The sequence below is a fragment of the Saccostrea echinata genome, unplaced genomic scaffold, assembly GCF_033153115.1.
Source record: "Saccostrea echinata isolate AGI-Se365-2 ecotype Australia unplaced genomic scaffold, CSIRO_AGI_Sech_v1 ptg000040l, whole genome shotgun sequence".
In the NCBI taxonomy this organism is placed as follows: domain Eukaryota; kingdom Metazoa; phylum Mollusca; class Bivalvia; order Ostreida; family Ostreidae; genus Saccostrea; species Saccostrea echinata.
Window position 1 is genome coordinate 6577501 of NW_026889789.1, and position 25127 is coordinate 6602627.

The 25127-nt window shown below is 36.1% G+C and overlaps 2 protein-coding genes across 9 annotated transcripts in view; one reads left to right on the forward strand and one right to left on the reverse strand.

Moving 5' to 3' along the window:
- LOC133200579 (acetyl-CoA carboxylase-like) overlaps positions 1-7604 on the reverse strand; it is a 42982-nt gene extending 35378 nt beyond the window's left edge. For all 8 annotated transcript variants that reach the window (XM_061336358.1, XM_061336365.1, XM_061336363.1 and 5 more), the window contains exon 1: positions 7489-7604. The gene's annotated coding sequence lies outside the window, so the exon portion shown is untranslated. The remainder of the gene's footprint in view (positions 1-7488) is intronic.
- Positions 7605-8024: 420 nt separating this feature from the next.
- LOC133200586 (uncharacterized) lies at positions 8025-24466 on the forward strand. Its single transcript, XM_061336374.1, has 8 exons — positions 8025-8072; positions 9457-9529; positions 9807-10088; positions 12252-13106; positions 13252-13493; positions 17048-17115; positions 20793-20858; positions 21178-24466. Exons 2-8 carry the CDS (start codon positions 9478-9480, stop codon positions 24299-24301), a joined length of 4689 nt encoding a protein of 1562 aa, XP_061192358.1. The 5' UTR covers positions 8025-8072; positions 9457-9477; the 3' UTR covers positions 24302-24466.
- Positions 24467-25127: the final 661 nt, after the last annotated feature.

The window sequence follows — 25127 nt, forward strand, 5'->3', positions numbered from 1 at the left end:
GGTCTAGAGGACGAGTTTTATTCAATTTACTCAAAAAACTTTTGAAATCTGGGATGTGAATCATGCAGATCCTATTGTCACACCTTGGGGTAGGACATAAGCTCTAAACTTCAGTTTATGGACTTGAGAATCCAGTAAATACGACATGGTTTTCAAAAATGAATTTCAAATAAAAGATGAACAAGAGGCCCAGGGGCCACATCGCTCACCTGAGCACTGTGGCTAGGAAAAAAAAAATCAGTTTAGTATTGAAAAGCTTAAATGCATAAGTGGTCCCAACCTACCCCGAAAAGGGAGTGGGGGGTATGATTTGAACAAAATTAAATCTACACTTACTAATGATGCTTACATAATTTTTGGACTAACTGTGGCATTTTTCTCTACAAGTTTGAACTTTCATTGTGGCCCCACCCTACCCCTGGAGGTCATGATTTGAACAAACTTGAATCTACACTATCTGAGGATGCTTCCATATGAATATGACAAACAGTGGCTTTGCTGTTCTTGTAATTTAAAATATATTTAAAGACTTTTCCTATATATTCCTATGTAAAACTTTGATTGTTCATTGTGGCCTCACCCTAGCCCCGGGGGTCATGATTTGAACAAACTTCAATCTACACCACCTGAGGATGCTTCCACATAAATATAACCAATCATAGCTTTGCTGTTCTTTAGAAGATTTTTCCTATATACACCTATGTTAAACTTTGATCGTCCATTGTGGCCCCACCTTACCCCTGGGGGTCATGATTTAAACAAGCTTGAATCTACACCACCAGAGGATGCTTCCACATAAATATGACCAATCATAGCTTTGCTGTCCTTGAGAAGAAGATTTTTGAAGATTTTTCCTATATATTCCTATGTAAAACTTTGATCGTCCATTGTGGCCCCACCCTACCCCTGGGGGTCATGATTTGAACAAACTTGAATCTACACTACCTGACAATAATTATACATGAGTTTCACCTTTCCTGGACCATTGGTTCTTGAGGAGAAGATTTTTCAATAATGCCATTAATTTTTTGCTATTTCATAATTATCTCCCCTTGAGGAGAGAGTTCATTTGAACAAACTTGAATTCCCTTCACCCAAGGATACTTTGTGCCAAGTTTGGTTGAAATTGGACCAGTAGTTCTGGAGAAGAAGATGAAAATGTGAAAAGTTTACGACAACGACAGACAATGGACAAATTTCGATCAGAAAAGCTCACTTGAGCCTTCGGCTCAGGTGAGCTAGAAAGGACTTGCAGACACTGCAATCATAGACATGATAATTTGCAATTATTCAGTGCGAAAGAAACACTGCCAAAATCAGGATGTAAACATAGGTAATCAAAGATTACGAAGCTCACCTCGACGAATGTTATCTACATGTAAGGCAAATTTCACATCATATTTTTTTTCTAGTTAGGGTACATCCCAAGATCAATATCCATGCAAGTTTGATTTAATTATAGACCTGCTCAAAAAACTTTTGACCTGTTTAGTAATCAAGAAAATTTTGGTCAGTTCCAACATCCAAAGCAAGTCTGGAAGTTTTCATCCTTAGATGCACCATCTATGCAAGTTTAATCATAACAGGCCATAATTTTATATAGCTACTCCAAAAAAATTACCCTGGTCACTCTTCTGGAAAATGTACATCAGATTCAGAATCCAAGGCAAGTCTGGAAGTGTCCATCCCTAGATACATCATCCATGCTAATTTGGTTAAAATATGGCTAAAATTCACTCATGTGGAAAATCTAGGTCAGATCCAGCATTCGAAGCAGGTTGGTTAGTGTACATCCCTAGATGCATCATCCATGAAAGGTTGGTCCAGGTAGGGCTTATAGTTACTTGGGAATGAGACTACTCCTAAATCTAAACCTGGTCTCACATGTGGAAAATCTAGATCAGATCCAGCATCTGAACAAGTGTGGTAGTGTCCATCCCTGGATGCATCATCCATGCAAGTTTGGTCCGGGTAGGGTTTATAGTAACTTGGGAATGGACCTGCTCCTAAAACTTTAACCTGGTCACTCATCTGGAAAATATAGGTCAGATCCAGCATCCGAAGCAAGTTTGGTAGTGTTCATCCCTAGATGCATCATCCATGCAAGTTTGGTCAAGGTAGGGCTTATAGTTACTTGGGAATGGACCTGCTCCTAAAACTTTAACCTGGTCACTCATCTGGAAAATCTAGGTCAGATCCAGCATCCGAAGTAAGTGTGGCCATGTCCATCCCTAGATGCATCATCCATGCAAGTTTGGTCAAGGTAGGGCTTATAGTTACTTGGGAATGGACCTGCTCCTAAAACTTTAACCTGGTCACTCATCTGGAAAATCTAGGTCAGATCCAGCATCCGAAGCAAGTTTGGTAGTGTCCATCCCTAGATGCATCATCCATGCAAGTTTGGTCAAGGTAGGGCTTATAGTTACTTGGGAATGGACCTGCTCCTAAAACTTTAACCTGGTCACTCATCCGGATAATCTAGGTCAGATCCAGCATCCGAAGCAAGTGTGGTAGTGTCCATCCCTAGATGCATCATCAATGCAAGTTTGATCCAGGTAGGGCTTATAGTTACTAAGGAATGGACCTGTTCCTAAAACTTTAACCTGGTCACTCATCTGGAAAATCTAGGTCAGATCCAGCATCCGAAGCAAGTTTGGTAGTGTCCATCCCTAGATGCATCATCCATGCAAGTTTGGTCCAGGTAGGGCTTATAGTTACTTGGGAATGGGACTTGCTCCTAAAACTTTAACCTGGGACGCCGACGCTAACGCCGACGCCGACGCCGACACCGACGCCGACGCCGGGGGTATAGCATAAGCTCATCTCGACTTCGTCGAGGTGAGCTAAAAACGGTACAGGTATAGTAGAATCTGTGAATAAGGATAGACTAACCTATTAATCCAGTTAAAATAATTAAGTATTAGCTTATGCATGTTATGAACATGATGAACCTAGAGAGCTTCAAAGTATATAATCAAAACACAGTGTACAGTAACTATCTCTGTAGCCTCACTGATTTTAAAGACTTGTGGCAATGTTGTTTTTTTTTTAAGGTGAAATTTGGAGGAAAATTATCGCATGACAAAGTCAGTGACCTGTGCAATTTTTTTTCAGATGAACTTGGTGGAAAATTATATATGTCATGATCGACACATATTATTCTATCACTACCATACAAAGCCAGACTGGCTTACACATCTTCACTATCTTAACACACAATGATCATCCTTGAACTCTAATGTAAATAGACATTTTCATTACACTGATAGACTTGCACATTTTTATGGCTTATAAATACAACATATGTACAAATATTTTTTGTTTCAGTGGACAAAATTTGTTTATAATTATTCAGCACAGTCATAAAATTACACCATACAGCATGTACAGTGTGGATTATATACTGAATTGCCTTTTTTTAGGAGTTAAGATAAAATATTTTAGGCTAGCTTTCCTTACGTATCAAAGGCCTAGCTTATTGTTCAAGACAATAGCAGTCTTCTCCCTAAGAACCGGCTTCTGGCCAAAATGATTGCAATTGATAAAAATGCTGATTTGAAATAAAAAAAATCAGAATTTAATTCTTGTAAGGTCTACAAAGATTTCTCTTAAACTTCTACCCATAGCCTGTTTTAATTTGATCTCTAACCCAAACGGAAAACACTGAGCTAGGTCATAACAGTAACAGCTATGTAGCCCTTCACTGCTGGCATATGAAAAAGAAAGTTTTGCATATAAGCAGGCAAACAGCTATAGATGATAAACACAACAATAACAACAATTTTGTATAATATAATCATTCATTCAACTTAACTAATGGGGTAATGTGTTCAGTCAGACTGAAACTCAAACCCTCAAACTGCTATGAGACTAAGAGTGGGGAACTCTTACCATTGCACTTCCAGACTAACATCCAATTTAAATTAGAAAACAACCTTCAATGAGATTTTCACAGTTTTTATTTTGCTCTGAATTTTTTAAAGCCACATACAAACCCACAAAAAATCCTTGGATAATTGTTACCAGCCCTTCCCCTGGAAAGTGAGATGTGATATGTAATTATAATCAGTCAGGGGGTGAGACTGAAATCCGTATGTCTGAAATTGACAATTACTAGTCATAAAATAAAATTTTTTATTACGACTAAAACTCATAGCAAAGAAGATGAAAATGACGATCAATATTTCGTCTTTTTACCAAAATGGAGGGTCTGGGCACACTGAAATATCTTTTGCTTGTTTTATGGGGCAAACTACTCTTTATGGTTTTAACTTTTTGTCACGACTTTTCCCTACAAGTACGTATTCTTCCAGATCGTGAACTACAGGTAACTCTCGATACCTCGAAGTCCGCGGGACCGAGGAAAAACTTCGAGAGATCAAGAGTTCGAGTTTTCAAGAGTCCGGAATTTTCCGGGTTTGTTGACAAGTTTTAAAATTAGTCTTACCGGATGTATTGATTTTCATGCAGTGCTAACCTTTTACACGTGGTTTTTATAAAACAAGGATATTTTTTCGTAATTTAGATGAATATTTCATTAAACTGAGTAAGGCAACAATGTATATCGTCATTTCATGTATATTTATTTAATCTTTGTAATACGGACATCATACTACGCATTCGTCAGTGTTCGTTACATGTACATGAAAACGATATTTTACAGCGTCGTACATAGCATAAACTATTCCAAACATGATCATTGAACGCAGTTCTGTAAGTATTTGTCCAATAATAGTCGTCGTATTGACATTGAGGCTGTTTCTGCTTTTTTATATTTCGTTTAACTTTGACACTGACTCGAAATGAAAATTAAATTTAATTTAGTGTTTCGTCTTATAATCAATTACTACTTTTCACTGACACTGCGTCTCTAACTTATCGTAAGACAGTCGATGATAATCATTTTAATAGCAAATAGGCAAAATATGATTAATTATAAATCAATTATCACCTTGCAGCATAAGTGTCACCTGAATAAACATCCCGTTCCTCGAGACCCGCATCTTCTGCCTTGGGCCATTTAAATGTCCAGGTAAAGGTGCTAATTATATAACCTTGTATACACATAGCCACTTCGAGGTATCGAGGGTAAATTCTAATAGAATATGCATAGCGGGACTGCATTTTGACTTCGAGGGATCAAGGGTTTCGAGAGATCAAGAGTTCGAGAAATTAAGAGTAAAATTGCTTAGTTATATAGCGGAAAAATTCGGGACCGCAGACTCACTTCGAGCGATCAAGAACTTCAAGAGATCGAAGTTCGAGCCATCAAGAGTTACCTGTATACATTTTTATAGGGCTAAAAGCGATGTAAATACGGCAAATTAGTTCTACTAAAATTCGACATTTTACCACTTAAATAATAACTTTCACCTTCTGTGTTGATGTTCTAATGCATGTGATGACCCAGATGAAATGAAATTCGCATAAACACTCTTCTTTCAGCAGTAAATTGAAAATTCGCTTTTATATAACCAGGATAGAAAAATCAAGTTGAAAATGAAACTAGTGCTTATTGTAACGGGAACCGTTACAGATGTTCCCCAAACGGCTCCCCAATCCCTTATGATGCCCCATTCCCTACAAGCTTCAATAAATTAGACAATACTTTTGTAATATAGATGGATACTTTATTTTTAAGGGTATTTCATTGGAAAACTACTCCAATAAGCCATATGGGTATTAGCCAATCAAATTTGAGCACATTTGCTTGCACATGTTTTCTACATTTTTCACATTAAATTTCTTATAGTGCCTCACAATACATACATTTGTGTTAAATATTAAAGAATCTCTTTGAAAAATAAGAGAGATGTAACCCTTTAAGTATTAGCCAATCAGAATTCAGCATACGCGCATGCATGGCCTTGCATTCAATTTTGATAGTATCATAATGGAGGAGCTCTATGTGCCTATCCATGTCGTAAATTTCATCCTGTTTTGTTGAAAACCAAGCGAGTTATAGACATTTAAAGTTTCAACCCATCAGATTGCAGCACACCTGCATGCGCGTGTTTTCAAGAAATTTCCTATATAATATGTTGTAGCACCTAATAATATATACTTATATTCTAAATTTCAAAGTATTGTGTCAAAAAACAAGGAAATTATTGAGATTTTTGTATCAGCCAATCAGAGAAGAGCGCACGTGCATGCGCGTGAGTTCACGCTAATTTGACCATGTTATCTTGTCTAGACTTCTAATATATCTTTATATTTTGAGTTTCAAAGCAATTCATCAAGAAATATAAAAGTAACGGCTTCATCAAGTATATCTGTCATTTCACTCATTGCACGCGCGCGCACGTGCATGCATGTGTGCGCAAAATGACCTTCGTTCCGAACACCTACACAACATGCCTATTAACCCTAAAAAGGTTTCATGTCAATCGGATGAGTGGTTCTATGAGAACACTCCTGGACAAAAAAGTACCGGAGAAGAAAGTAAAAAAAAAGAATAATAATAATAATAATAAGAAACAGAGTAAAAACAATATGTTCCCAAACTTCGTTTGGGGAACATAAATATGATGACAGAAAGTCATACTGACAAAAATGATGAAATTATGTAGTTGGTAAACATGACAGTTTCAGTCTCACCCTTGACTGATAATGATACATGAACAAAATAGGAATTGTTCACGAAAAGATTGATATCTACGAAGTAATTCATTGTACCAGTAACTGCAAGTTTTATTGGATTTTTGTTGCATCATGTCTGTCTGTCTGTGCAAAATACATGATTAAAAAATATCTTTATCACACATATACCTCAGTGTTTGAAATAAACATGCGCCCGACCGCCCAAGATCGACACACAAATTTTGTCGCGGGCAAACAGATTTCGCCCTGCTAGATGTGTAAAAATTTTCCATATATAAATATTTAATGAATCCCTCTAAACTCAACTATAATAGTATCTATCGGCAGTAAAGTGTTACAAGCAAACTGGTAGAATTTGTCAGCTTATAAGTTCAGGATCGAAGATGATCTGGTGATCTGGCCCCATTCAAATTAGTGCTAAAATGAATTTATTAAAGACAAATATTTTCTCGGGCTACTCAAATTTTGGCAGGACTGACAACTTTTACTAGTAATCAGCCCTGCATGCCTAGCTTATTTTACGGTGAGTTTCAAACAATGATATACCTGCTGAAACCTGAAACAATGTGAATCCACTCTGTCAGTCTCTGTTCATGAGACCACAGAGGAGTCGGCAATTTTATCATTAACGTGAAAATAAATGGGAAATAGGCATAAATCTTATCAGTAAGCTTCGCAAAGCGTAGCGAAGCTCACTGGTAGGATTCATACCCGTTTCCAATTTATTTTCATTTATTGATAAAATTGCCGACTCCAAACATATAACGTTATCCACTCCACTGCCAAATGTCGACAATTCTTACACATCAAGTTTTAGATTCATTCACCAGGACAGATCATTTTACATCACAATGACATGTATAACACATGTTGGCTTACACCTACCTGCCACAAGAACCCAGTTCTACAAAATCATGTTTCTCGCCTGATATTGCTAAATGAGTGGCGTGAGCTCCCTGACAAACGTAAACTTCAGGGTCAAAGGTTACGTTCGTCATTAAACAACTCGTACGAATGTAACGTAAATTGACTAGTTCTGTAACAAAATCTAATAGCGTTCAACAAATGTTCAAATATTATTTATATTCTTAGAGATATATTTCTTTATTTCAAATATAAAAAGGTTAAATTCCAAGATTTTTACTTCAACTAGAAACTGTACGCAAGCTGCGTTTGTAATTCTTTATTTTACATAGGGTAAATGTCAAAATTAACATTTTTTAACAAAGGTTAAACGATTAAATCTTACCGATTTTAAAGAAAGTTAGCTTCGTACATTCATTTTTCAGTGTACTATACTTTCTTTAGTAAATCATACCATGTCAAATTAAAAGTAATATATATCTATAATGTTCAAGCAAATCCCTATTTCAAAATTATCCGAAGAAGTATTTGCGCTTTTCGAATCGGTGCTGTCAGACATTTGGCGGCAAATTGCGACATTGTTTTCACGGGGAAAATCGTTTGAGGTAAAACACTGAGTATTGCTCCTTATTGTTGCAATTTATGCATGCTTCTTGACTGATAATTAGAGTTTATTTTTGAAAATATGGTACTTTAATTGTTGAAGAGATTAAAAATACACACACAACAGCAACAATAAATGACGTTGTATGCATGGTATGCTATTCTGAGTTATTCTCCATCTGATTACTACTCCGAGTAGTACTCGTTGATGAAGTTTTTTTTTTCTAAATGTTTCAACTACATGATGTTTAAATAAACAGTCTATCAAATCATTGTATGGTTCTTAAGGAAGCTCTAAACACTGCACACTAAAGATTTCTACTTATAGGATAGTTTTATGCAATTAGAGTGATCTGCCCTTAGAAGTAAGATTTAATGATTTACAGTTAATAACACAATTTGTAATAGGTTAAAATATTCTTAGCATTATATTAGACCAAGAATAAGTAACTGAATTCATTATTTCCATTAATTAATTTTCCCAATGTCAGAAAACAACAGTGATTTCTGCTCACGAATAGTCCATTGTCTTTGAACATTCTTACTGCAGAAGTAAGGCAGGTACCCTACATTGAAAATGAATTAAATAGACTCAATATGCACACATTTATCTGATATATTTTTCTCCTAGTCCAAAAAGCACTTTTTGTTAGTGTTTAGAGCTTCCTTAAATAGAGAGCTGTTCAGTGAGGTATGTAATATCCAACCCTGAATGTTCTGTAGACCCAATGTATACTGATATAGTTTGTTGGGTGTATAAATTCAACAAAAACTAGTCCCCTACCGGCAAGTGTAATCTGGTTCTCGTTAAGAATTGAAAATGCCATAATTCCGTCAAAAATTAATGAAGCGGGACGAAATGCAAACTTGATCTATAAGTAATCAAGGTAAAGCCACATACCAAAAATCAGTTCAATACCTACAAGCGTTTAGAAGAAAATTGCGGAAAACCCTTAAAAATTGAAAAGGCCGTAATTCCGTCAAAAATCAATGAAGCTGAACGAAATTCAAACTTGTTCTGTAACTCATCAAGATACACTCACATACCAAAAATCAGCTCAATATCTGCAAGCGTTTAGGAAAAAAATGTGGAAAACCAAGTGGGACAGACTGACAGACAGACAGAGGGACAGACAGACGGACGGACAGACTCTGAGGAAACCTATAGTCCCCTCCAGTTTCACCGGTAGGGGACTAATAAAATGGGATAAAAACTTGCCTCTTGCTTATCTATCTGAAACTATATAATTGATGAACTGCATATCCTGATTGCTATTTAATTTTTTTGCATTTCTTGCAGACTACTGTACATGCTGTAAGATTTGAAATATTGTCTGAATGTATGATGTTATTATAAATATACACTGTACCTTTGTTTTATTTCAGGCTTTCAAATCCCTTGTTACCATGATCAGGGGTTGGATTTCTTCCGTTTCTTCCAAAATATCCAGGGCATTAGGTATGACATCAAGGAATAGATTAACATTTTGAAAATGTATTGCCCATATACCAAGTTACTGACCAGTTCACCACCAATCGGACAAGTGCCCAGCAATATTCACTTGTCCGTATTTTTTTTCACTGGTACGGGACAAGTGGACAAGCATTAATGTCGAGCCCTGAACTTGTAGTTACTGTATTCAAAAACTTGATTTGATGAACTAATCAACAGTATTTTCAAAATGTTGATGATATTGCAGCTTTATGTAAACTTAAATTTTTTTTATGATAAATAGGTGGTGCACTTGATGCTGAGTTGGAGAGTGAAGAAGATGTCAACACATCATCAGAGATAGAACACATTGAGGAGGGGGAGCTGGCAGAGCACACTTCTGATGCCCCAGAGAACTTAACCCCAGAGGAGGGTGATGACAAGGTCCCTAAGGATGTTTTCCCAGGGGAGGAGAGTGATGGTCAGGCAGTCACTACAGAGGAGGCAGTGGACAGTAGAAACATACCACCTGTCAAACATAACACCTCGGGAACTTGTGTGGATATCTGTCCTGAGGAAGTAACTAGTGAGTTTATAGCCTTAATTCACAGCTAAAGACTTTCAAAACATTCCAAGTAAAGTGAGATATACTTGAGGTCAAGATCTTGTAAATGAAAGGAACCCACAGATTTCTCAAATCTGAGAAATATAATTCCTCTACTGATACTTTATAACTACAGCTTGGTCAAATTAGGTGTATCAGGGCATAATTTGTTGGTTAACAGGACGAAAAATCATATTTAAACTGTCATTTTCAATGAAAAATTAAGAAAACCAGTCATGAGTATGTTTTTTTTTTTTTTTATACCCCCGCTCCGAAGGAGTGGGGGGTATACTGTTTTACCCTTGTGTGTCTGTCTGTCTGTCTATCTAGCTGTCTGTGTGTCTGTCTGTCCGTAACAAATTTTGGTCGAAGTTTTCTCAGCAACTACTCATTGCAGATGCTTGAAATTTTAGCACAATCTTTGTTTAGGCATGCCATGTGGTGGGATTCATTTTTGGTACGAATCCGACGTCAACTTCCTGTTTATCTGTGCGTCTGTCCATACCATACAGAACAAATTTTGGTCGTAGTTTTCTCAGCAACTACTCATCGCAGATGCTTGAAATTTTAGCACAATCTTTGTTTAGGCATGCCATATAGTGGGATTCATTTTTGTACTAATTCGATGTCAACTTCCTGTTAATCCATGCGTCTGTCTATACCACACATAACAGACTTTGTTCGCAGTTTTTTCAGAAACTACTCATTGCAGGTGCTTGAAATTTTGAACACAATCTTTGTTTAGGCATGCCATATTTTGGGATTCATCATTTTTGTACAAATCCGATGTCAACTTCCTGTTTATCCGTGTGTCTGTCCGTACCATACATAACAAATTATGGTTGCAGTTTTCTCAGCAACTACTCATCGCAGATGCTTGAAATTTTAGCACAACCTCTGTTTCGGCATGCCATATTGTGGGATTCATTTTTGTACAAATCCGATGTCAACTACATGTACCTGTTTATCCATGCATCTTTCCGTACCATACATAACAAACTTTGGTCGCAGTTTTCTCAGCAACTACTCATCGCAGGTGCTTGAAATTTTAACACAATCTTTGTTTAGGCATGCCATATGTTGGGATTCTTCATTTTTATACAAATCTGATGTCAACTTCCTGTTTATCCGTGTGTCTGTCCGTAACATACATAACAATTTTTGGTCGCAGTTTTCTCAGCAACTACTCATTGCAGATGCTTGAAATTTTAACACAATCTTTGTTTAGGCATACCATATACTGGAATTCATTTTGGTACAAATCTGATGTTTGTTTAGGCATGCCATATGTTGGGATTCATTTTTTACAAATCCGATCTCAATTTCCTGATTAACACTGTGTTTGTCAATAACTGAACTTGTGTATTCACATCAGAGCGGGGGTATTATAAGTGAGCATTGGCTCACAGACTTCTTAATTTTTTTTTTTTTCGATGTCTGATAAAGAAAATGTATCTAAATTGCCTACAGTGTCTCAGAAAACAGTAATTTTTATATGCTGTTAGCCTCTTCTTTGAAATAATATTAAATTGAATATATATAGGTATCGGGATTATTTTTCACATAATTTCAAAATGAATTTCATGGAAATACTTTATTTTCTACATAATTTCATTAGAGCACTAAAGTATGGGAAAGGAAAATTTAAATTGATTATGACATCATAATGGATCTGGCACAAAAAAAATGGCAATATAAATCTCTCTCAGAAATTATTTAATAAGAAATGGAGATAAGACAGAGGACAAAATATATTTCTGTAAAGAAAGATTTAATAGAATGTTTATTTTATTGTTTTGCTTTTTGAGGTAATTGGAAATATATTCCACTGTCACTTTTTCTCAATTTGATTTTTTTCTTTTTTTCAACTTGTAATCAGAAAACATTCTTGTTTAACTGTAAATTTTCTCAGACTGGTCAGTGCTAGTACATGTATTATGAAAAAAAAAGATCTGTAATCTGACTACAGATTATAGAGATAGAAGATAAAACTACATAAAACAAATTATTAATCGATATCAAAAATGTTTTCTGTGAATAGCAGACATAAAATAAGTAGAAATCTTTGATACAGATGATTGATTGTGTAAATGTGTGCATGAATTTTATTTTCCAGCTTACATGCAATGTTGTCATTTTCAGCAGATCAAACTGAGGATGAGGGTGCAGGTTCATTCATTGTGGTGAGGGAGGATGGGGAAGTCAAGAGACCAGTGGGAATGGATAACTCAGCATGGGAAAACATCTCAGTGGTCCAGGAATCCAGTCCTGAGAAAGCTATAAACTCATCCCAGTCGAGTCCTGTCAGAGTGGAATCATCCAAGTCAAGTCCTGTAAGAATAGATTCATCTGAGTTAAGTCCTGCGAGAGTGGATTCATCCAAGTCGAGTCCTGTAAGAATACAGTTGTCTGAATCTAGTCCTGCCAGAGTGGATTCATCCGAGTCGAGTCCAGTTAAAGCAGAGACACCTGAGGCAAGTGAAGAAAAACCTTTGGACTCGTCTGGAAGTATTGAAGTAATACATTTGGAGGACTCAGATTTAGTATCAGAAGGAAAAAATGGACAGCCCAGACAATCCGTGTCTGAGAGTATTGTGATTATTGATGAGGAGGTCGAAAGTCAACCTGAGCCTCATTGTGGTAGTGATCTGGCAGTCACAGCAGCCATGATGGAGTCAGTGTGCCGAGATCTGGATGGGGCTGACTTAAGCAAAACTGAAAAGACAGATAGTGAAGCCGAAGGGAAAGTAAATATAGATGTATTGACAAGTAAACAAGGTTCAGAGGAAAACATGTTTTCAGAGGAAGTGAGGAACAGGAAGATATCAGAGGTACAGGAAGTCAGCATGATTCTGTCAGAGGAGGACACATCTATCAGTGTAGAAGAGCTGTCTCAGAAGTCCTCACAGTGTAAAGATGATGATGAGGGCAGCAGAGAGGAGGAGCAAAATAACAGCAAGCAACAGGATAAAGAAAATGCCTCTGAGAAGCAAGAAGAGATTAAACCAGGTTTGTTGACTGCAGATATATATAATTATTCTCTGTGTGGATAAACTGCTGCTTTAGAGCCTGTTTGTGTGTAGGGTTATGAAAACTAATTTGAAAAAAAAACTTATGTTTGTAATCAAGGTTTTTTGTTAAACATATATTTTCATGAAAACTTTAATTTCCTCAGATCATGAGCCCAAAAAGATGCAGAAAGTAGAGAAGACAAAGTCTACAGATGTAGAACCAGAGAACTATCTGGAGTTTGTTTTACAGAAGACAGCACAAGGGGAGGTAGTCCCAGCCAAACATCTCATCTATAAACTGGGCCTGCTAAATGTGGACCAGAAAATCATTGAGTCTGCCATACTAGACCAGTACAAAATTGCCGTCAAACGCAAGGTGGGCTTTTTTGTAAAGACAGAATGAAAGGAAAGCTTACATGTCCATCATCATTTCCTTCAGAACTTAATATTCCTTCACAGTGTATTTCTGAATATGAAAGGGGGGGGGGGGGGAGAAGATATTTCATGTTCCAAAATCTCTCCAAATTTTTCTTTTGATATGAAAATCACATTATAACACATTTCAGAACATTTGTTGTTTTAAAATTTTCATTTCATTGACTAGATTATTGGATATTATTGAACATTAACCATCTTTTTAAAGCCCTGGAAGAAAGTAATCAGTCGTGTTCTTCTAGTTTCTTTTTTGTCATAATTTTGAATTTGAATTAAGTATGTTTTAAATGATGCTTACAAATAGTTTACTTTGTTTATGGTCTCTGACTCTTTTGACAGTAATTTTCAGTGCTCCAAGTGCGACTAAAATGGTCGCATTTGCGACCAAAAAATTAATTTTGCGACTGGAAATTAAAACTAACTCTCATTTTTGCGACTGAGAATATTTGGGCTGGCGATTGTCTATTTTTATGATCGGGATCGAGATTACTTTTTTCCCCAAAATTCTCTATCAAGAAAATGTTTGAAGACATTCCTAAAACTTTGTTAAGTGTTGAAAAGACTGAGATTACATTATGATATGCCAGCATGCTGTACAGTCAACAGAACGGCTGTCAAAATGTTGTATTCTTTTTAAAACCAGATCTTGTTACAGTCCCTGAAACGTTCTACTTTCCCACTTGAACGGTGAGCGAACGGTGAACGAACGGTGAACGAACGCAGAGCGAACGGTGAGTGAACGATGTGTGAACGCTGAACGCAACTTGGTGAACGATGTGTGAACGCTGAACGGTGAGCGAACGCAGAACGCGAACGGAGCGCAAACGCGAACGCAAAGTGAACGGTGAACGAACGGTGAACGCAAGATGAACGATATATTCGGAATGCCTCTGATCTTTTCCTTGCATTGAAACTATTTTATTGTTTTATAATGTCAGTGCAAAAAAAAAATAAATAAATAAATAAATAAGTAAACCAATAAATGAATGAATAAATAAGTCAATAAAATAAATTCTCCAAAATTGTCCTAAGAAAGACGATGCATGCACATTAAGTTTTAATCACACGATTTTTATTGCATTAAAACATTGCAATTGTTGCCGAACGCTGAAGTGTAAACAAATCAGAGAAAACTTGACTTAAAGCAGTTGTAACATCCATTCATATATCTCCGTGTCAGGGCGATTTCGTGCAAAGTAATGAAAAAAAAATAATTACAAAGGTCAGTGGACGTTTTGCATTTATACGCTCGTATTTTAAATTTTTAATACAATAATATATTATGTGTCATTTCTATTTTTCATGATGATTTATTGAGCAGACTTCTACATGCATATGTAGATGGCCGTGGTTATATTCGGACAAGATAATACAGAGATACATATTCATATTATTTGTTATAAATTCAATTTTCAGAACTTGATATTTAAGTAATATGCTGTTATAGTTTTTATTAAACAGACAAATGAGAGAGAGAGAGAGAGAGAGAGAGAGAGAGAGATTCCGTTTTAGCCCCCCCCCTCCTTTCAGGCTTCACTAAATGCTTGTACCTATATCAAACAAAAACTCTTAATTTTTTTTTCTAAATATATCACACAGTAAAAGTAACTTTCTTTTATTATCAACAAATCATATCCATTTGTTTGACAGTCATACTCGTTTTTATTTTCCTGCTTCAAGTTCACACGAAGTCCACGTGCTTGTCCTGTCAATCAAAATCATTCGACACTGTGCAGGTGTGAAAGTTTCGTAACATCGAAGACGAAGTGCCAGTATTTCCAACAAGTTATAACATTTATTTTTATCATTTCTAGATTTGATCCCAACATTTGAATAATAAATGAATAAAATACATTGGGCATTAACACTTGAATTTGAAACATACTCTCCGCCAATTTCAAATACCACCGCCGACACGTGTACATTTTGAACTACTATTGTTTTGTGACTTTTTTAGATGCATGTTTGTTTTGAGACTGAAATTTTTGTTCTAAAAAAGACCTTACATTTTTTTAAAAAATGTTAATTAAAATATTCTGGAAATACAGGACTGACTAAGTAACCAATCTACGGGGAAAATGGGGGGGGGGGGGTATTAATCATATCGAATGGCAAACCTATAAAGCCACGGTGAAGAAAGAATTTTTTCTCTATAACTATAGACTTTACATATTATAGTAGAGAAAATTCTGCAGTGCAGTACATTTCAACTAAATATTTCCTTTAACCATACTATCAATTTAATTCCAAGCTCCAAAGATAATAAATTAACAGGATATGCGCAGTACTATGTATAACTCTCAGAACTAGTTCTATCATATTTTCTGTAGTAATTGGGGAAAAAGTGTTAGAAATAAATATTTTCGTAATTTTGCTGCGTGATTATTTGACTTGGATAATTATATCACCATTAACGATTTGTCGTCTTTAACAAAACAAAAAAATGTTGCAGTGCTTGAAGTATTTGCACATTGCCCTTAGTTAAATTTAACATTTCAGCATCATTCTACATAGATACAGAATGTGCTTATAACAACATTTATTTTCCAGAGTAATTTAATAAATAATCTAACAACTAAGATGGAATAATAAAAATATATATCGTTGATATTTTTCAGCATGAAATAATGATTCTTCAAACACGATATGTTAGTTATTGAATTAAAAAACCTGTAACTCCTTCCCTACAAAAAGATAAGTCCTTTCACTTCGGAGTTCCGAATGACAATGAAAACTGAACGATAGGTGAACGCTGAACGCAAGGTGAACGCAAAGTGAACGGAACGAAGAGCGAACGCTGAACGCTTTGTGAACGGTGAACGCGAGCGCACGGTGAACGGTGAACGCAAAACTGTGAACGGAGAGCGAACGGTGAACGCACGGTGAACGCACGCTGAACGAACGGTGAACGAACGGTGAGCGAACGGAAAAATGGGAAAGTAGAACGTTTCAGGGACTGTAATGGAGCATTTGGTCAGTATTGCTTGAATATCATCATGTTTTGGCAATATGGACAACAACTGTTTTATATGTTAGGTTAATAAAATAAACATAACAAACAGCTGACGAAATCAGATCTCAATAGTTTATGCCTTATGCACGCATCAGTCAAACTTGCTGCAATTTTATTGAATTAATTTTAATTCAGGATAAAACACTTGTGTTCTTCATTGTACAACTGTGAACTTATATTTCATAAGTGCGGTTTCTTCACCCTAGCAAATTGTTAAGTCACAGTAATAAGTAATCTTTGATAAATTTAAAAAAAGACATTCTAGGTACATAAATGAATTTTACAGTTCCTTGCTTTTACTATATGTTACATGTAAATGTGTTATTCACAAAATGTTTTCACCATGGCGAGTGAAATGTTTGTTGATAGCAACCAGAAATTCTGAAATGGCGACCAAAAAAATTTTTAGGTCACCATTTAGCGACCTGGTAGGAATTGTGACTTGGAGCACTGATTTTAAATGCTTTCAATTGTTCTTTCAGTATGTGGTTTGGATTGAACACTGTAGGTACCATGCTGAACTTCTCTTTTCTCCACCCTGGATAGCAGAGTAAGTGCAAGATTTGGCAAGCAAGGTTCCCATGTTAATTAAGAGTTGATCAATAAAAAACTTAAGTTACAGCTGACTCTAGCTCACCTTTATGAAATAGAGATTAGCTTATGCTAAACTCGGACATTGGTGTTCCTGTTAAAGTTCCAGAGGCAATGGTGTTTTTGTTAAAGTTTCAGAAACAAATCCATTCCCAAGTAACTGTAATCCCTACCTTACCAAACTTTCATGGGTCATGCATGTTGGGTATACACTACCCAGCATGCATCAGATGCAGAATCTAACCTACATTTTATCAATGTGAGACCAGGCTCTGCAGCATAAAACTTGGTTGAGCTCACTTTTTGTCTTGGTGTCACTTTTACTAAAGAATTTTACAGTGGAAAATGAGACTGAAATCAAAAGTAAGCTCTTGTAAGTTTTAATGCCCTGGAGCTTGGTTTTAATTCTTGGAGCAGATATAAGGTTTTGGAGGAATTGTTGTTTTAGGAGCAGATTTCCTTTTAGCTCTTCTGAGCCAAAGGCTCAAAGAGCTAATGCTATGGCCATTTGTGTGGTGTGCGTAAACTTTTTAGAATATGGGCCATAAATCAAGAACCCCTTGGCCAATTATTGTCAAATTTGTCACAGGGTATCCTTGACCCAAGGGCTGCCTTTTATACTAAAACTAGGGTTGTGACCCTTTAACAAGGGGAGATAATTAGGAAAATAGAAACAAAAGTACTGGTTGCTAAAAAATCTTCTTCTCAAGAACCACTGGGCAGATTATCGCCAAACTTACACAAAAGGATGAGGATATGTTGTAGATTTAAAATTGTTCAAGGCATCACCCTGGGGCAAAGGGCCTGGTCTCAAGGTCACTTCAAAGTTGACCAAAAATTACATTTTATTAAAATGTTAATATTTTGCTTACTATAAGGACTAGGATCATCAAATCTTGTCAGTTGATGCATCTAAGGACTTCATATCATGTTGACTCAAAAGTAGGTCATGGTGACCTACTTTTTAAATTTTGCGGCCATTCTTTTTCAAAATGATTTAGAGGCATATTTTGATCAATTTAAGGCCTATGATCATCAAACTTTGTCAGTTGATGCATCTTGGGTCCTCGAAGTACGTCAACTTAAAAGTAGGTCACTATGACCTACTTTTGAAAATTTATGGCTTTAATTAAATATTTCGGGTACTAATTGGCTTAGAATCATCAAACTTTGTCAGTTGATGCCTCTTGGGTTTTTGGAGTAGGTTGACTGAAAAGTAGGTCACCGTGACCTACTTTTGAAAATTTATGGCTTTAATTAAATATTTTGGGTACTAATTGGCTTAGAATCATCAAATTTTGTCAGTTGATGCATCTTGGGTCCTTGGAATATGACAACTGAAAAGTAGGTCACGGTGACCTACTTTTGAAATTTTATGGCTGTACTTAATATTTTCGGGTACTATTTGGCTTAGATTCATCAAATTTTTGTCAGTTGATGCATTTTGAGTCCTCAGAGTAGGTCAACTGAAAAGTAGGTCACTGTGACCTACTTTTGAAAATTTATGGCTTTAATTAAATATTTTGGGTACTAATTGGCTTAGAATCATCAAATTTTGTCAGTTGATGCATCTTGGGTCCTTGGAGTACAACAACTGAAAAGTAGGTCACTGTGACCTACTTTTGAAAATTTATGGCTTTGATTAAAGATTTTGGGTACTTATTGGCTTAGAATCATCAAACTTTTTCAGTTGATGCATCTTGGGTCCTTGGAGTACAACTGAAAAGTAGGTCACCGTGACCTACTTATAAAATGTTATGGTTATAATTTTAAAAAAATATTTTAGGTATTAATTGGCTTAGAATCATCAAATTTAGTTGATGGAGCCTCAGAGAATGATAAGTGATAAGTAGGTCACCTGACCAACTCTCAGGTACTAGTTGGCTTAGAATCATATTGGGTTCTCAGAATGTGAATTGGAATTTCAAGGGTTTATCTAAATATACAGGATACTTAGAGGCTTCAAATAGAAGTGATAGGTTGTACAGTTTATCAGAAGAGCGATTCAAGGCCCTTGGGCCTCTTGTTTAAGTAATTATAAGTCCTGTGGTGACTAAATCTGCATGGATCTAGGGATGTACACTATCAAATTGGCTTCAGATACTGGTTCGAACCTACATTTTCTGTATGAATGAACAGGTTTAAGTTTTTGAAGCAGGTTCATTATAAGTAAGAATATATCCTATGATGAGCAAACTACATTGCAGGGTTCGACACTAATGGTGGACCGGTGGCCAGAGTCCACCAAAAAATTGGAAGGTCCACCAAATGTTCTGGAATAGGTGGACCGGTGGTCCACTTAAAAATTTATACACCATATAAAAAAAAAAACAGTAAAATTCGAATTTCTTTTTCTATAAATCAACATCCGTAAATCAAACGATTAATTCATCCATACTTGTATTTTACAAGAAATAAATATAAAATTTGTTTTAGGTATTAAAGCAGGCAAACCTAGCAACTATATATATTTTACATGTAATATTGATGACTACAATAACATTGAGACGCAAGAACATTCAACACGGACCTTGAAAAAGAAGCATGTAAAATTTGTGCCAAGTTAGCCAGCTTGTTTATTTAATGCACAGAAAGGTGTGAAAATGTACACTAGGTAACGGAAAATCACTTCATACCTGAACACACACTGATGGCCAGGTTTGGAGATAATTAGAATTGATTGACAGCTGCATTTATGCATTGTTTATTTTTTTTTTTATATATATAGATGTTCAAACAGGCCTGATTTATATTTTATGAATACGTTATCAGCAGTCTCTTTTTTTTTCTGTTATACTTTATATCACATACCGTATATACTCGCCTGTAAGTCGGTTTTATTTTTTAAGCTTGAATTAGAAGGAATGACCCACTAAAATACCAGTCTTTTTATGACTTGCGTATAAGTCGGATAAAGAGTTTTGGACGAAAGTTTAACTCCCAAAAAACCGACTTGTATTAATTATATACGGTATTAAAAGAATCATATGATCACAATTTATTTGAATAAATAATAATTTTAAAAAAATTAATAAATACATAAATTTGTCAGTTTTGCATCATAGTAAAAAATTGTTCTAGCCATAGATACATGAAAAATTCACTTGTTTATACATTGTAGATATGATGTTTATTCACCAATCAAGGGCTCTCATTTCAGAATGATCACATATAAATAATATTAAAGTATATTGAAATATGAAAGAATATTAATTATATCTTAGTTAATTGATTAGGATTTTAAATTTCATCTACCTTTGGAAGCGAATTAAATGCAGGTTTTTATCATGATTGTACATAAATGATATTAAAATAACAAATTCGTTTGAAGATGTAGATTGCATTCTTTTTTTAAATATTGGAAATATGTTTAACAATATTGCTGAAAAACTCATGACTAACTGATTTGTTTCTGTTGATTGGTTAAACTTAAAACTTAAGATTTTCATCAGGATGAGCTTAGTAATCATTGATTGCTTATGGTAAAGACATCTTGAGGATAGCTTTTGTGTTGCTCTGGCATCATCAGCATTCAAAAAAATGTTCTTCAAGATCACTGATATTAACTTCATTTAGAAATAGTTTTCTTTTATTAACTATTTTTATATTAAACATCTTTTTTTTTTCACTTTTCAGTCACTTGCCAAAACTTGGTAGTAACAGTTCAAAAGAAAAGAAAAGGTGGCAGGCTAGAAACCAGAGGTACATGTTCAAGTAATAAAGTCCTTGTGAAGATTGTTGTGAAGAAGTAAAAAAGAAAATTCTTATTAATGCAATTCTACTCTTTTAATAAGAACTATCCAATTATTTTAAGGCCATACAGTGCCATATATGCAGTTCTTTTCATTCCAGTTGACTGTAGGTAGATGACAGGTGTAAAGAAACCCTTAAGTTGTTAATCATTCATTAGGACTTGGTCTGATTACACTGTTAATAGACAGATCCCTTTGTGATTTTGAATATTATTTTACATATATTCATAAATGTATAAAATGTTTCAGAAGTTCTTAATTTCTTGCAGGAGGGCCAAGAGATGGGAAAGAGAGGCCAGTGGTATGTGTTGGGATGTGAGATTAGAGAAGGACCCAAGTATTGACATAGTGAGGGAGAATGCTGCCAGTGACAGAGAGAACATTACTGACAAGTCTAGTGCTGACCAAAAGACTGAAATTCTAAGTGAGGCTGATACGCTTTGTGAAGAACAAAGTGAGGGAGGTCAAGTTGAAGCAGAAGAAACAGCCACAGAGGAGGTTGAAGAAAGGGACAGTGAAAGGCCTATTGACAAACTTAGTGCTAATCAAGAAAATGGAGACAAAATTGGAGAAGAACATGATGAAATGGGTCAACATATTCTTGAAGAATCTAGTGCTAAACTTGTAAGTCCAGCTATGGTTGGCAAAGCTGACAAACAGAAGATTGACACACCTAGTGCTGAAGAAGATTTCAGAGAAAATCATGACATGAAAGAAATCTGTGAAACATTTAAAGAAATAAAACATAAGGTACCCAGTGCTGAACAGTCTGATACATCTACAAAACTGAATGAGGAAGGGGGTGAAAATGGGTTCAAACCTGAAGTTGTTGTTGAGCAAGTTGATGTTGTGGTACAAAGGAAGAAGGTATCGCCTTGTAAGAAGGGTAAATCTGTGAAAGCCAGGGAGATTGACTTTTCTGCTTGTAGAAGAGAGGGCATGGAGATGATTGAGGAGAAAGAATCCCATTCTGGAAGAGAAAGGAGAAAATCTGACTTGTATGAAAAAAGGAAGGATAGAGTAGATGACAGTGTGTCAAGGGAGTCCAAGAAACCAAAGACAGAACAGGATTCTGTGATTAGTGAATTGTCAATGAAGCAGAGTAAGGATGAAGAGGACACCAGTTTAAGTACAGACAAACATGATGTATCAGAAAATAAAAGAACAATTCCCAGTGATTCAGAATTATTCAAGGAAGTGGAAGAATATGCTAATGAAATTATTCAGTCCAGCATTGATGCATTGAGCCTTGAAGAGAACAAACCAACAGACACTAATTCAAATAATGAACAGCATCAGTCAGGCTCAACTGGCACAGTAAATGAAATCATACCAAACTTGGTAGAATTGTCAATGGAGTCAAAAGATGCTCAGCAAGAAAACATATTGACAAGTGAAATAACAGCTGATGCATCCTCAAGGCTACCAAGATTCGGTGAAATGAATGAAGCTGGAGAATCGGAAAATCAAGATTTTATAAATCCAAGTATACAGCAGGTCATGTTTGAGGACAAGTCAGAGCACATGACTTCCAGTATATCCAGTTTTACAGAAACAGATATTGACAGTAGTCCATTCCTGAGAAAGGAATCTGAGAGAGAAATGCTGACAACTGCCTATCAGTCACCACTCTCTGAGTTTTCTGATTCCGTATCTAATGAGAAAGTGTTGGAAGACATAGAAAAGAGTTGTGAGGAAAGCAAACCTGAGAATAGCCACTTAGACACAGATCCAGGTACTTTATTAGTCAGCCCAGATTATGTAGTGTCACCAAAATTTGAAGTTCCACCAAATACACCTGCCTCTGGTTGTGCAGAAATTACTCAACCTGCAAAGCTGAAAAATCTCTATTTGATGCAGAACAAAGCTAAGTTGGAAAAAGAAGTGGCTGATTTGTTGTCTGGATTGACATTGAAATTCAGGCATCCAGTTGGGTCAAACCTGGAAGAATTTCAAGCCCATGATTCTGAAGCTGATGCTAATAAAGATGATGAAAAACATAATTCTTTGAAAAGTGACATGAAAGAATCTAGTGATGATGGTAAAGATTTACCAATTCAGACAGCGGACAGTGCCATAATATCTGCCAACAGCTTTGACACATCTGTAGAGGAACTTGAGAAGATAGATATTTGTGTGAAGCATGACCTCAGTGGAGCAGAGGAAGGAAGATGCAGTCCAGAGGAGTACCTGTCTCTATTACAACAGGTGCTTCCTAATGTAACATCCATCACAAAGCTGAAATCTGAGCAGGAACATGGTGATGTTCAATGTAATGTTGTCTCATCTAGTAACAACACAGAGAATGTTCCTAAGAGTGATTCCTTGTTAAGTGAAGAAAGTTGTGCTGAGATTTGTAAATCACCCACAGAGTTTGTCAATGTTTGTGATTTGTCTGTTGCAGAGAATGTTGAAGTTCCCTGTAAGTTACTGAATGACGTGGAAAAGAAAAACTCTGTAGAGAAGGCTACTGAGGTGGTGGAAGAGGAACTTGACGCTGATCAAGATGTGTTTACTTCTAGGGATGATCTTGCTTTGGAAGACAGAGCTATGAACAGGCCAGAGGACCCTCATAATTACTGTCTCAGTCAAAGTGATGGAGCAAGGCTGTTTAAAAGCATGTACGAAGTCAAAAGACCCGAGGATTCTCTTGGTGGCATCTACCATTCTGATGTTACAAAGAAACGCTACAATTCTGCTAAATCTTCCACATCCAAGGGCAGTGAGAGTGATGGACAATTTACCAAACTGAAAATGTCAAGAAAGCTTTCCAAGTCAGATGAAAAATTAAAACAGACCTCAAAACCTCCCTGGAATAGTAACACTAAAGTTGATCATCTGAAGACTGGAAATATTACACCTTCAAGAATACCTAAAGCTTCTAAAACTAAATCAGGGAGTCTATCAAATACAAAACAAATCGGTGAGAAGTCAAAGTCAGTGAAAGGAAAAAGTGAGGATTTACCATTAAAAGCAGAAGTGCCTATTAAACACCATGGTGGAGATGCTGGCAGCACTGATGATGCTAATCAGAAAATTGACAAAGAAAAGCATGGTCATGTTGCAGATGACAAGAGTGCTTTTTCAAAAGACAGCCAGAAAAAACAGTCTGCAATGGAGCGATCTGTCAGTTCAGAGAAAAGAAGGAATGCAGATCAAGCTCAGAAGGTTCTCTCTGAAATAGAGAAAGGAAGATGCGAGATGGATCAGGTGGAGAGATCCCTTGAAGCCAAAATGGATTCCTGTTGTCAGTCAGTCCAAGCAAGTGGAAATGTGGAGGAGGAAGAAAATCAAAAACCTAATGCATCTGTATCCACTAAAGAAAAACCTGTACCCAAGTGGAAGAGCAAGAACTCAAAAAAGAGCAAAGGTCGACAAAAGAATCGGTGGTGAATGTGCAAAGAATCTCTACTAAGACTTTATAAATTTTTGTTTTTGGTGAATTAGTTTTCTCTTTTGGTCAGTATTATTCGAACTTTGAAATGTTTTATTCATGCAGTTTTGTAAAAGAATCTTCATGATAATAAATATATTTTGTGTTAATTTGGTACGTTTAAATATGTTTATACATGTATTTCAACCCAAACATGCTTCCAGGGCATAGGCGTCAGAAGCAAATTGAAAGTGGGGGGGCTAAACCAGCGAAAAAAGGTAAGCCCCAATTTTCAATGCCTATATTATGTCTATCTTTGCAAAAAGCCCCCCCCCCCCCCCGGGTTCCGACGCCTATGAAGGGAATGCTTTTTAAAAAAAAGTCATTGTTTGTCAAGACAATATAATGAATGACGAGGGTAGATGTATTTAATGAGTAGCGTATACATGTACATGTACAAGGAAACAGTTATTGCAGGTATTAGGAGTTTTGAAAAATAAAATGTTTAACTGTAGTTGGTAAGCAGACCTAGACTGGAAGGATAGGTTGTGTGTTCTACAACAAGATTTCAGAAATTCCATGGCGAAGATTTTTAGTCCCTACCTTTGAAATCGGAGGGGACTACAGGTTTCCTCCTCTGCTGTTTGTCCGTCCCTCTGTCAAACAGTCCCACTTGTCTTTCAGTTCAATTTTTTATACGCTGGTAAGATATTGAGCTGAACTCTGGTACGTGAGTGTACCTTAAATTGATGAGTTGCACATCAAGTTTAAACTTCATTATGCTTCGTTTATTTAGAATTACGGCCTTTTTAGCTCACCTGAGCCAAAGGCTATAGTGAGCTTTTC